This window comes from Apiotrichum porosum (assembly GCF_003942205.1).
Source record: "Apiotrichum porosum strain DSM 27194 chromosome Unknown scaffold_10, whole genome shotgun sequence".
NCBI classification, from domain to species: domain Eukaryota; kingdom Fungi; phylum Basidiomycota; class Tremellomycetes; order Trichosporonales; family Trichosporonaceae; genus Apiotrichum; species Apiotrichum porosum.
This window is the reverse complement of record NW_021167117.1, coordinates 946,894-958,058: the sequence shown is the minus strand read 5'-3', so window position 1 is coordinate 958,058 and position 11,165 is coordinate 946,894. Positions and strand designations below refer to the sequence as shown.

Genomic DNA, 11,165 nt, shown 5'->3' with positions numbered 1-11,165 from the left:
GATAGAGACACGGACATTGCCATCGCACGATGCGCGGAAATTCCACCCGCCAGACACATACACACGCCACACGGCGCCCCCCAAAAAGCCACACCAAAAATGACGCTAGTGAGTCAGTCGGACGGGGGGCGGAAGCATTTAATATTTATTATGGCCCCGTTTTTGTTGTTTTTGGATAAATGACGTGTGTTAATAATGACAAGATATACCTCATTGATAGTGGCGATGGGCCAGGCACGCTCTCCCTCGCCCCTGGTGTTTTGACAAGCGCCCATATTGTTTACGTTGTCTCGCCGCCCATCATCAACAAACCTCCAAACACACAAAACAATGGACACACAAAAGAGCCAACACAATGTCCATTTACCCAGCAGCAGAGAAGCGAATGTAGAGTCGTGAAGAGGGGGGATATTGGGCAGTTACAAACAAAGCCACAGAGGGGCCAACAAAGGGAGCCGCTTTAATGGAAGAGGTTGAGCAGACCCGACAGGAGACCACCGCCAGAACCGCAAGGAGTGTACTTTGTGGACCCCGTCCTCGCATCGATGGCTGCCCGGCCACAGGGTACGCTCGAGAAGCCGAGCTGCGCCGGTGAGTCGTTTGCGGCATTGAACTTGAGCACCGTGTAGACGGTGGACAGGAACGTCGTGCCGAGCTGCATGCTGTCGGGCTGTCAGTCGGGGCGGCAAGGAACATCGGAACCGGGAACAGCGGCGACTGAACTCTGACGGGGGGGGGGGCGGCCAACCACCGACCGACCCATCTGACGGACCGCATCCAGTTGCTGGTTAAAACTACTCACAAGTAAGGACCGTCTCCAAAGGCAGACGGGATGGTCTGGAATGCAGAGGCACATGTGCCGTCGTTGTTGCGCTTGACCCAGAGGATTGGCGGGATGGGGTAGTCGACACCGCCCAGCGTGAGCGTGATCACCTCGGTCGCGCCACAGGGGACAGAGTACTGTCGCATGTCACCTTGGTCGGACGTGACATCAACAGCGACAGCGCCAGCAACACCCTCGTGCAGCTTGTCGGCAACCGAGCGAGGAAGCTGGATCCACGGCGCGAGGAAAGGGGTGAACGTCAACGCTACGCCTCCGAGGTCCATTGACGCGCCGTTGACCTTGATCCCATCGCCGGCAAACAGCCAGTTCTGCTCAGTGCCAATGACGGGGCCCATGACGTTGACGTAGTCGACGTTGCCCTTGGAGTAGTACGAGTCGATCCCGCCCCACTTGATGCTTCCGGCGCTGAGCCACTGGTCCTGCTTTGGCAGCTGGTCCAGGTGCGTCACGTTGAGCGCGTGGTACACGGGGTTGAGGTACAGGCCGATCGTGGGCTCGGGCCACGAACCAGATGCCTGCTGCCACCACGACGGGCCATACGACAGCCCGTCCTCGACGCGGTCGTTGTTGAACCCAAAGCCAAGCGTCGCCGGCACGAGCGGCTTTCCATGCCACACAGGGAAGAACTGGTTGTCCGTCTCTACACTCAAAAAGTCCATGTGGAACCACTTGTACAGCGTGAGGAAGATGCCGAACGTGTCCTGAGCGTTTGACGCATTGCCAGTGGGCGTTGTGGGGCCTTGCTGGTAAGTGAAGGAAAGCTGGGGCTTGTACGCGACAAGCAGGGTACCGTCCAGGAAGTGCAGACCGGTGGTGAGAAGCTGACCGCTGGGCGTATCAGCTTGTTTCTTCAACTGTAAACCGCGACTGCTCACCCCATAGACGTCTGGATACCGTAGCCGTGACCCTGCATCGATGCGGCTACACTAAACAGATCAGCGCCGAGTTCAGACTGCCTGCCACATACGTCGAAGTCTGCGTGAAACGCAGTGCGCGGTCCTCGAGGTCAGCCGCGATTGGCGAAGCCACGACGCCAGTGAGCGCGCCGAGGGCTGCTAAAGACTTGGTGAAGAGCATGGCGGAGAGTTGATGGATAACAACATGTCCCCCCTTGCAGCCCCTTTGCTCTTATATAGACCTCTTGTTACCCTTTACTCGCTACCTTGTACTCGCCCAGCATTGCTTGGCATTGGCATTGTCGACACAAACAAGAAGACGTGTTTCGCGGGACGGGTCGTGTATCGTCTTGTACGTGAGCGAGACGCGTCGGAAAAGAACAAATCACGCGCGAGGCTCGACTTTAACTCGCGGCTAGGAGCGTGGGGCCGCGCAGGCTGGACTTTGGGCGGACACGCGGGACGGTTCCACTCTGTTACATGCACGGTCTTTGGCTTGCAGAAATGTTAGGCGGCTTCAATAAAAGGTACAACGAAATGGTGGCTGGGCAATGACGGGAGTGTATGCATTAGTACCCGGACACCTGTTGCAAGCCAAGTCCACCAAAGTCTCGTATACTCGTTCCCGTCATGCTCACTGGACACGCGGATTGTACGGTAGGTCCGAGAGGTGGAGTGGGAGCCGTTTCATCTCGGCCTTCGCAACGGCCGTTCGGTGCCAACAGACCTGCAGTCGGGTCGATTGTGGCGGTTTCCGGCAAGGGTTAACCTATATCGACAGAGGCGGCCCGATGAGCGTCCTTTACGTTGCCGATCTCGTCATGGGCACAAGTGTCCGGGATGCTATGGAGACCAGCTGAAGCACACTTCGTGGCGGGACAATGTCGGAAAGAACAGAGTTGGAGACCAAAAGAGCCACTCACGTCACTGCCACGGCGTCTGATCCATGTTTCGAATGTGGCTCGTCGTCGAGAGGGTTCTGGCCAGATGGCAGAGACGCGGAACTAGGCTGGAGATGCATTATCGCGGCAAATTGCAGACCCCGGCTGTTAGGGAAGAGCGGGAAGGCCGTGGTAACAAAGCCTTGCGGATGACTAGACTCCTGAGGGGTTGCAAGATGGCAGTGGACTGTCGGAAGCAAAGGTTAAAACACTGGCAGGAGTTGGCCATTTCCCCCGACTCTATCGAGATAAGCGGATTCTACGGGCCACTGGCCACTGGTGAGCGCTGCATTCGGTTTTTTTCAATTCGGAAACGGTTTGTGAGCCATACAAACGAGTCGGCGACTGGGGATACCCGCCTTTGCTATGACGGACATTAAGTGGTGCCTCGTATGAGTTCCTCATGCCATCTCCACCTTGCCACACTGCCTCCTGGCGACCCTCTTGTCTGCTCGCAGTTATCATGTGAGGTATAGAGCTCCATATGGCCTGTATGGGCGTGGACAGTGATGGCATGACGGCAATTGATACTATACTTCTCGACACTGGTGTGGGAATGCCATGCGCTCACCATACGCCGTCAATGCAGTCAAAGAGGTCCTTCCTTTCTGTCCCCTCCATGTCGCGCCCGAGGTGCCATTCCCCTCTTGGTTCCTTCCCTCGCTCTCCTTTCGGATGCCCGTGCTGCCCGCTTTTTCTCTGAATTCTGCAATTCCTCTGTATCTCTGGGCAGGAGGAGAGCAGGCCATTCACGTGTGTTCAGGCGTTGTGGAGGTATCTGAAAGTGGGAATAAATACGGATAATGTTCAGCACAGTCGGGAACCATGACGCAGACCACAGAGCACGTTTGCAGGGGCGTCTTGGGTTGTGGAAAGAAGAGGGAAACCTCTCCCCAACTCTGAAAGGTTTATAAGCACAAGTGGCACACAATGTATGAGCCCCTCCACCTCATCCACACAGTGACTCTTCACGCGCCACCATGACGAAGACTTCCATCCCTCTGCCCCATACAGTGGCGGTTCAAGACCTTGTTCCCATCCTCAAGTCCCATTGGGTCGCTGTCTTTGTGGGCGCACTTGTCGCGGCTGGTCTCTACGCCGCCGTTCAAGGCGCCTACGAGACATGGCAGCAGAATAACACGACTTCGAACCTCCCCGGCCCCGCCAAAGACCACTGGTTCTGGGGCAACCTCACCCAGGTGATCGCCACAACGCCCCACGCCGTCGGTTCGGGATGGCTCGACAAGTATGGTCCTACGCTCCGTTTCAACACTGCAGGCGGTAAGACAGCCGTCCTCACCGCAGACCTGACTGCTATCAACTACATGTTTCAGCGTCCCGACATCTTTGTCAAACCCGGCGGAGCCCGTCTCATCCTCAACGAGGCACTGGGAAAGGGCCTCATCTCAGTTCAAGGTCCAGACCACCGCCGCCAGCGCCGTGTGCTCAACCCGGCGTTTGGCTGGCGCCAAATCCTCGAAATGGCGCCCATGGTCTTTGACAAGGCATATGAAATGCGCGATGCGCTTGCCCGTCATGTGGCATCCCCGGATCTGTCTTCTCCGTCCGTTGACCGCGTGCCTGGTACCCGTCGCCTGGACATGAGCAAGATCTCCATGCAGGTCACCCTCGACATTATCGGTCTTGCGGGATTCGGCTACGAGTTCAACGCACTCACCGACGGTTACAATGAGCTCCGCGAGGCCTACATCGGAGCAATCAAGTCGGCCTTTGACCTGAACCCGATTACCATGTTCCAGATCATCTTCCCAATGGCAGGGATCATCCCCACTGCCCGCAAGCGCGACCTCGACGCATGCCGCGCCACAGCCCAGCGCATTGGCAGACAGCTCGTCGCCGAGAAGAAGAAGAACCTCGTCGACATGTACAGTGGAATTGCCAAGGACACCCAGGTGGACAAGGACTCGCTCTCCCTGCTGCTCAAGGCCAACCTCGCCCCGGACCTTGGTCCCGAGGAACGCCTTACCGACGAGGACGTCATGGAGCAGATCTCCACAATTGTGAGTCGGACATTCCCCGCAACATGCCACACCTCATGGCAGCGTCGTGGGCTAACAGATGTTTCAGCTGTTTGCTGGGCACGAGACGACAGGCACTTCCATGATGTGGGGTCTCTATCACTTGGCCAAGAACCAGCGCGTCCAGGACAAGCTTCGTGACGAAGTCCTCAACCTCGGCCAGGAATGCCGAAGCTTTGACGCTTTGCAGGAACTCCCGTACCTCGACAAGGTTGTGCACGAAATTCTCCGTCTCGAGAACCCGGCCCCTGTCCTCAGCCGCGAGGCCACTTGCGACGTTCACATCCCGCTCGCCACGCCGATTATGGGCCGCGACGGCACCATGATCGACAGTGTACACATCAAGGCTGGGCAGCTCATCAACATCCGTAAGTCTGTCTCTCGGCAACCTGTAATGCACTGTGATTGACCACGCACCAGCTACGGGCTATGTCAACCAGTGGCCCGAGGTCTGGGGCGACGATGCGCGCGAGTTCAACCCCGACCGCTTCGGCCGCGAGGGTATCCCGAGCGCAAAGGTGCCCGGCATTTGGGGCAACATCCTCACCTTTATTGGTGGGCCGCGCAACTGTATCGGCCACCGCCTCTCTGTCCTTGAGCTCAAGGTGCTGTTCTACGTACTCGTTGGCAACTTCAAGTTTGAGGAGCTTCCCAGCAAGCCAGAGTACAAGCGCACGTGGATGGTCATTGAACGCTGCGTCGTCGTCGGCGAGGAAGAGGCTGGACCGCAGCTTCCCCTGCTTGTTCGTCCTGTTGTGGACATCTAAAGACAACATACATACATGGCGAAGACGTGCTAGTCTTATGGACAGTTAATACCGTGTATAAGCCTTCAGCAGTGCGGCTGGAGGGGCGGTACACAATGCATTGCCCGTGCCGACAGTTTGGTTTGCTGTGACGAAAATCGATTTTAGTCGCAGAAAATCCAATTCCAAAACAAGGAGACGTCTTGCCCAGGATTACGGCATCAGATTGCTATATGGGGTCAATGTTCTTGTCGTTCTCTTGAAGCTGAATTAGGACTGTTATCCGTGGCCGAATCCCACCACACCGCCGCGGAGGGAGGGGTTGCCGTGGATGGACACAGGTCTCAAAATACCCGCTGCTTCATCACCTTGCTGACCATGATCCCTTGCATCATACAACCATGTAAGGGTTGCGCTTATTCCCGCTGCGTCTGCCGTCATTCTCCCAGCCACTGGCCACTGGGCACTGGCCGCTGCCTGTCGCACAACACAACCGTCCAAGATATTTAAGCGTTACCGACTCCACAAGGTACAGTACACCGGGACCGGCGACCCAACTTTCCCACCAGCTTCCATTCCTGGCATACGCAAGCCACCTTCATTCTTCTCTCCACTTCTGGGTTATGAGGTGATGTGACGTGCTACACGCGGAAGGGGACCTGGCTGACCAGAATTCCAGCGTCTGTGGCGATTTTGAGAGTTGTCTTGCATGGCATGTGGCAAGCACCGAAGCCAATATATGGTACAACGTGGCGCGGAGCCAAGTGTCTCTTAGGGCCATGGTTACACCTCGAGGCCTCAGCACCGGGTATCCTCCCTTCCCAATGAGAACAACATGAGGCACATGGACATGGACTGCACCTGACAAGGCCGTTTGAGCGCATGGCGAACATGCCGCTCCGTCGTGACGAGGTTGGAGTTGCGCGTCAAAGTTGACCGAAAAACCAAAATCACCTTCGCACTTTCGCATAACCAATCGAACAAGGAGGGACCTCACTGGTAACAGGAGTAGCAGGACCTTTAGTTACGCCCCAAAGGAAACCGAGGCCCCAAGTCTCTCCATCTAGGTAGAGGTGTCGCGCCTGTTCTGCTCGTCATCGCGTCGAACAACATCGAACATCGCTATGGCTTAGTGGGAAAGCGCCAGGCTCATACTACTGTTGTGATAACCTGGAGATCCCTCGATCGAAACGAGGTGGCGATAAATTTTCTCTTTTTGCTTCTCAGATGCTTCTCAGATGCGTATATACAACGTGAAAGACGAGGAAGATTGGCCGGAGAGTTGTTGCGGACGACGAAAAAAAAAAATCCGCGAACGTCCATAATTTCATCTACTTTTGCGCCCGTTACATGTCAGATCACCCATAGACCACTGCTCACCTCCTACCTACTCAAGACCTTGATGTCTCATGCTGGTACTTCATGGAGTCTGATTCATGAGGTGTGGCGGGGACTAGCAAGGAGGATTGATTTTCGCCACTTGATTGTCGTGCCCAACTGATCTCTTCCGCATCTCTTCCTCCCCTTCTAATGAACGTTTTCGCAGTTCAAGGGCACTGGTTGTGACTGCCCTGAGGTTCTCCTGAGGGTAGACAAGAACAAAAAAGATATATTTGCGCGTACGCTGAGTCGAACAGCGGTTGGCTCAGAATTGCGATTGAACACCACAACGAACAGTGATAACCACCTACACTATACACGCTTCATGTTTATGTTTCTCAGCCGATGACCACCATCTGGGAGACCCAATTTCTTCCGCCCTCCAAGTCTCACGACGATGTAGAACTGAGCTGTGCCATGAGACTGTTCTACGGGTAAAACTGCATCGATAGTTGAAAGACCTACGTATTCGGGCGAGGGTTTGGGAACCCGGTGGCCGTCAGGGGTCTCGGATTTGGTGGCAAGCAACATTGGCGAGTGCTGCATGTGTCGCCTTCAACTGTCGTCGTTCTGCCGACTGCTGAATGTTATCTGTGTGCCGGCCTAATCGCCCACACAGACACAAACCTGTTAGCCGGTGGTAGAAACCACCATTGATTTTATGTTCGCGCATCTGGACCACGGGTGCATGGGGAGGTTGGCCTCTTGACGTTCAGAACCATCCCCATCACAACAGCCACGATCATTGAGCGACCTTTTCATGGGTTGGGTGCGTAGCAACCTCAGAGCATGTCAGCAGGCATCGGAACAGGCTTTTCGGCTCTTGTAAACTTCAGATAACCGGTGATTCGTAAATTGCAAGAAAAGGCGGGAAAATAGGACAAAAAACCACATATTTATGACTGCTGTTTGTTGTGATCTGGTGAACGTGAAACCCCAGAACGTCAAGGGGGGTCGAGCGATACTGATGTGTGAAACCTGTCCGCTGTGGCTACCAGCATCGCCTTCGCCCGACCCGCCACCACAGCTTTTTTGTTCAGTACACATTGTATGAACGTCGTTCCCCTGCCAGTGCGTGGAGAGCAGAGGTGCGCGCGTTATGTACCAGTGATCAAACGAGACGAGGCGCGAGCTGAGGCGTTTAAACGCAGAATGACGTTCAAACATGACAACCTCCAGGGGATGATCTGGGTTGCGCAGAACTCGTGCTTTACTCTGATGACATACAATCTGCTCTAGAAACGAAAGAGTCAGTGCTTCAGGCACTCGGACCCCTATGTAGATAATCAACACGTTTCGTCAGAACCAGTCTGCCTATAGACCACGACAGTTGCGCAGGTAGTTGACATGGTTTGCCAGGTCGAGGCGGAGCGACTGGTTCCAGCCGTTAACATGGAAGTTGAGTTCGGTGGATCCAGCAAAGTCGGTGAAGGGCTGGGAAGAGAGTACCGACACTACTTGTCAGTAGGATGTTGTGCAAGCTCCACTCACCTCCATGCGCAGAGAGCCACTGGTCGATGTACACCTGGAGTTGAGGCAGGTGGTTGGGGTGGACGTAACCGAGACTGACGCTCTGCTATGGTTAGCGTTCCGTGTCGCCACCCCCGCAGCAGCCTACGCACCACGTTGTAAGGCTTGGTGTTGTAAGGGTTGTACATGGTGTCTCGGTAGTTGTTGAAGGCATTGTAACTGCTGTACAAGTTCGGGCGGTAGAAGGGCTCGGGGTAGTAGGGCTCCTGGAGGTATGCATCGTTGTAGAAGTTGTCGAAATAGTAGCCAGGACGTTGGACAGACAGCGGCTGGTACGGCGGCTGGTAGCCTGGGTAGGTGAGTGCGAGCATGACCATAGTGAGGAATGTGAGTGATGGGCGATGGGGTGGCAAGGGTGTTACTGGAAAGAGAACATCTCACGTTGACTCGGCCCCGCATAAATGCATCTCGGGCAACGGCTACGTCGACCACACCCTTATTCTAGAAGCACGTTATACTTGTAAAACGGCCGGAGAAGCAACGGGATCTACAGCGCTTTCCTTGCCCCCATTATTTCGGAACAATGAGTGGTTCTGCTTCCTCCTCATCGGTGGTCGTCTCCTGCGGCGGCAAGTCACGGCTGTCGCTCGTGACTGCCTTCGGGTTTGCAAAGTGCCGAAACACATACTCGTGGACCATCCCCTGGAGATAGGGGTCCCACCTCTCAGCCCACCCCCGCAATCCCAAGCGAATGTTGGTATACTGCATGTTCGGGTTGCCGAACGCGGGTGACTGGCTCCAGAGTTCCAGTGGCGCGGGCGGCATGGCTCGCCATGGGTCCCCGTAGTGGCGCTCCGTCGTAAACTGTTCCAGCTCGACTGTGGTTGAGCCACCACTGTCCACAATTCGAGTCGACTCACTTGGTTTGATGGCGAGATGCGTTTGGAGAAATAACCGAAGAAGCCCTCGTGCTTGGCTTCGGAGGGTGGCTGGGATGGTAATCACCCGGTGCTGCGCGAGGTTAGTTGGCTGTTCAGAAACGGGGAACCTACCGCGACTTCTGGACCTGGCATGGTGTTTGAAGTCACAATAAGAAGGGAGGTGTTCTTAATAAGCAAGCACCAGTGCCTCCTTGCACCGGATATGTAGCATTCTGGATCAGTGTTGACTTGGGACGGTGCGCAGCATTGATGGCACGAGTTGGCCATCACCAGCCAGCCGGTTTCACCAATTCTCTCATGGTCCACGGTCGTACAGTCTAAGTGATGCATCACTTCTGCCTGAGAAGCCTCAGAGTCTTCTCCTGCTGGAGCATATTCTGCCTGTCCATGGCCATGATAATGCCCCGCGCATAGTTGATGCAGAGAGCTTGGAGGAACGCGTGCCAGCTGTGCTGCCATCCTCGGATAATCATGTTGACCTCCATGCGCTGGTTGCCAAGCGTTTGGTGGTTCATCATGTAAACCGACCCTGTAGTAGTCTGAGTACTAATCCAACAGGTTTGCTCACCTCCCAATGGTTGAATATGGTGGTTGACGTAGTGCTTCAAGCCCACAGTCTGCCCGGAACTGAGCTCGGGCATGGCGAAGGTCATGAGCTGGGAGTCAGCCCTTTCCTCCAAGGTCACATACAGCTTCACGAGGCACAGCACTGGGTCGTGGATCAGTGAGTTGGGTTTGAAAGGTCATTGGTGGGTGGTGTATTGAGGAGGAGGAATGGAGAGGATACTTGTGCACTGGACGTGGTTGCGAACGAGACTCTGATGGGACTCACGCGTTACATACTGGACCATTCGCACCGCAAAGTTCCCACACACGACAAGATATTGATCGCAGAGGGTACCATTGCCCCTGCTCTTTGCTGGCTCAAACGGTGCATGCAACTAGATGTGGCGCCAGCGACGCCGACCTTGAGTATCCACAATAGACTGAATGTACTGCCCCCAGGCGTCCTCCCAACCCTCCACCGCCAAATGAACCTGCGAGTAAAAGCCATACGGCGCAATGGAGAACGAGGTCATCCTGCCTAGCGTGTTAGAGTTGCCCTCCCCAAAGGCCCACCTCCACGACCTCGGACGAAGATGTCCACGGCAGCCCATAATCGAGGCCCACAGTCGGAGGGAATGACAGCGTCGGCGAGAAAGACTCGCTGCTGAGGTCTGCCGAGAGGCGGCGTGGTCCGAGATCCGACCTGCGTTGACATTGAAGCGATTACAGGAGGTGGGTTGAGTGACGTTCAGTTATTCTATAGTGATACTCGAACCCAAGACAAGCCATCAGTGAAGGAACTACAGAGCAGCAACATGGAATGAAGGTGAGACAGCAAAAGTGGCTTTCCGGTCTCCTCTGATGGGCATCCAAGCCATCAATAGTGCCCACTCGCCACCAGGAGCTGAAGCGTGGTCCCCAGGCTGGCGCGGTGGTACGCTTGAAAGTCCAAGACCCACTTCTCCTTCCATGCTGTCATGAATGAAAGAAACTCGGTGTGACCCTTGTCAGGCCGGCAGATGACCTCGACATGGAGAAGCTGAGCTGGACACTGTCAGAGTTAAAGGACTTGACAATGGCTCACCTCCGCGCAGCTTGAGAAAGCCGGACAAGTGGAGTTTGAAAGTCGTCACCATCCAAGTCTTGACCTCTTCCTTGACCTCAAATATGTGCCTCTGTGTTTGCAGTAAGCCGAGGTGAGCTGGTCGTGTAGTAGTGTATATGTACATACGGCAGGAGTTGGACAGACATCCCCAGGTGGTACGGAACGTGAGTGCGCCTTCTGGAACATGTAAGGGTTTGGCGCACAGCCTCATTTAAGCAGTGTTGAAAAGTATTGAGAGTTGTAATACCTACCACGTT

The 11,165-nt window shown here is 55.2% G+C and overlaps 4 protein-coding genes and 2 non-coding genes across 6 annotated transcripts; 2 read left to right on the top strand and 4 right to left on the bottom strand.

The window, feature by feature from the left end:
* Window positions 1-460: 460 nt before the first annotated feature.
* On the bottom strand, window positions 461-1,921 carry EHS24_001485 (uncharacterized protein; the record flags this gene model as incomplete). Its single annotated transcript, XM_028617276.1, has 4 exons — window positions 461-662; window positions 803-1,672; window positions 1,720-1,770; window positions 1,812-1,921. 4 exons carry the CDS (start codon window positions 1,919-1,921, stop codon window positions 461-463), a joined length of 1,233 nt encoding a protein of 410 aa, XP_028474583.1.
* Window positions 1,922-3,661: 1,740 nt separating this feature from the next.
* Window positions 3,662-5,487, top strand: EHS24_001484 (uncharacterized protein; the record flags this gene model as incomplete). Its single annotated transcript, XM_028617275.1, has 3 exons — window positions 3,662-4,702; window positions 4,770-5,088; window positions 5,141-5,487. The coding sequence occupies 3 exons, from the start codon at window positions 3,662-3,664 to the stop codon at window positions 5,485-5,487; spliced, it is 1,707 nt and encodes a 568-aa protein (XP_028474582.1).
* Window positions 5,488-6,584: 1,097 nt separating this feature from the next.
* On the top strand, window positions 6,585-6,670 carry EHS24_001483. Its single transcript has one exon. It is a non-coding gene; the product is annotated as a tRNA-Met (tRNA).
* Window positions 6,671-7,080: 410 nt separating this feature from the next.
* On the bottom strand, window positions 7,081-7,168 carry EHS24_001482. Its single transcript has one exon. It is a non-coding gene; the product is annotated as a tRNA-His (tRNA).
* Window positions 7,169-8,160: 992 nt separating this feature from the next.
* EHS24_001481 (uncharacterized protein) lies at window positions 8,161-8,693 on the bottom strand (the record flags this gene model as incomplete). Its single annotated transcript, XM_028617274.1, has 3 exons — window positions 8,161-8,300; window positions 8,338-8,419; window positions 8,469-8,693. The coding sequence occupies 3 exons, from the start codon at window positions 8,691-8,693 to the stop codon at window positions 8,161-8,163; spliced, it is 447 nt and encodes a 148-aa protein (XP_028474581.1).
* An 893-nt stretch (window positions 8,694-9,586) lies between these two features.
* EHS24_001480 (uncharacterized protein) lies at window positions 9,587-11,094 on the bottom strand (the record flags this gene model as incomplete). The annotated part of the gene is made up of 6 exons (XM_028617273.1): window positions 9,587-9,786; window positions 9,826-9,913; window positions 9,948-9,966; window positions 10,763-10,847; window positions 10,888-10,978; window positions 11,035-11,094. The coding sequence occupies 6 exons, from the start codon at window positions 11,092-11,094 to the stop codon at window positions 9,587-9,589; spliced, it is 543 nt and encodes a 180-aa protein (XP_028474580.1).
* Between the last annotated feature and the right edge of the window lie 71 nt (window positions 11,095-11,165).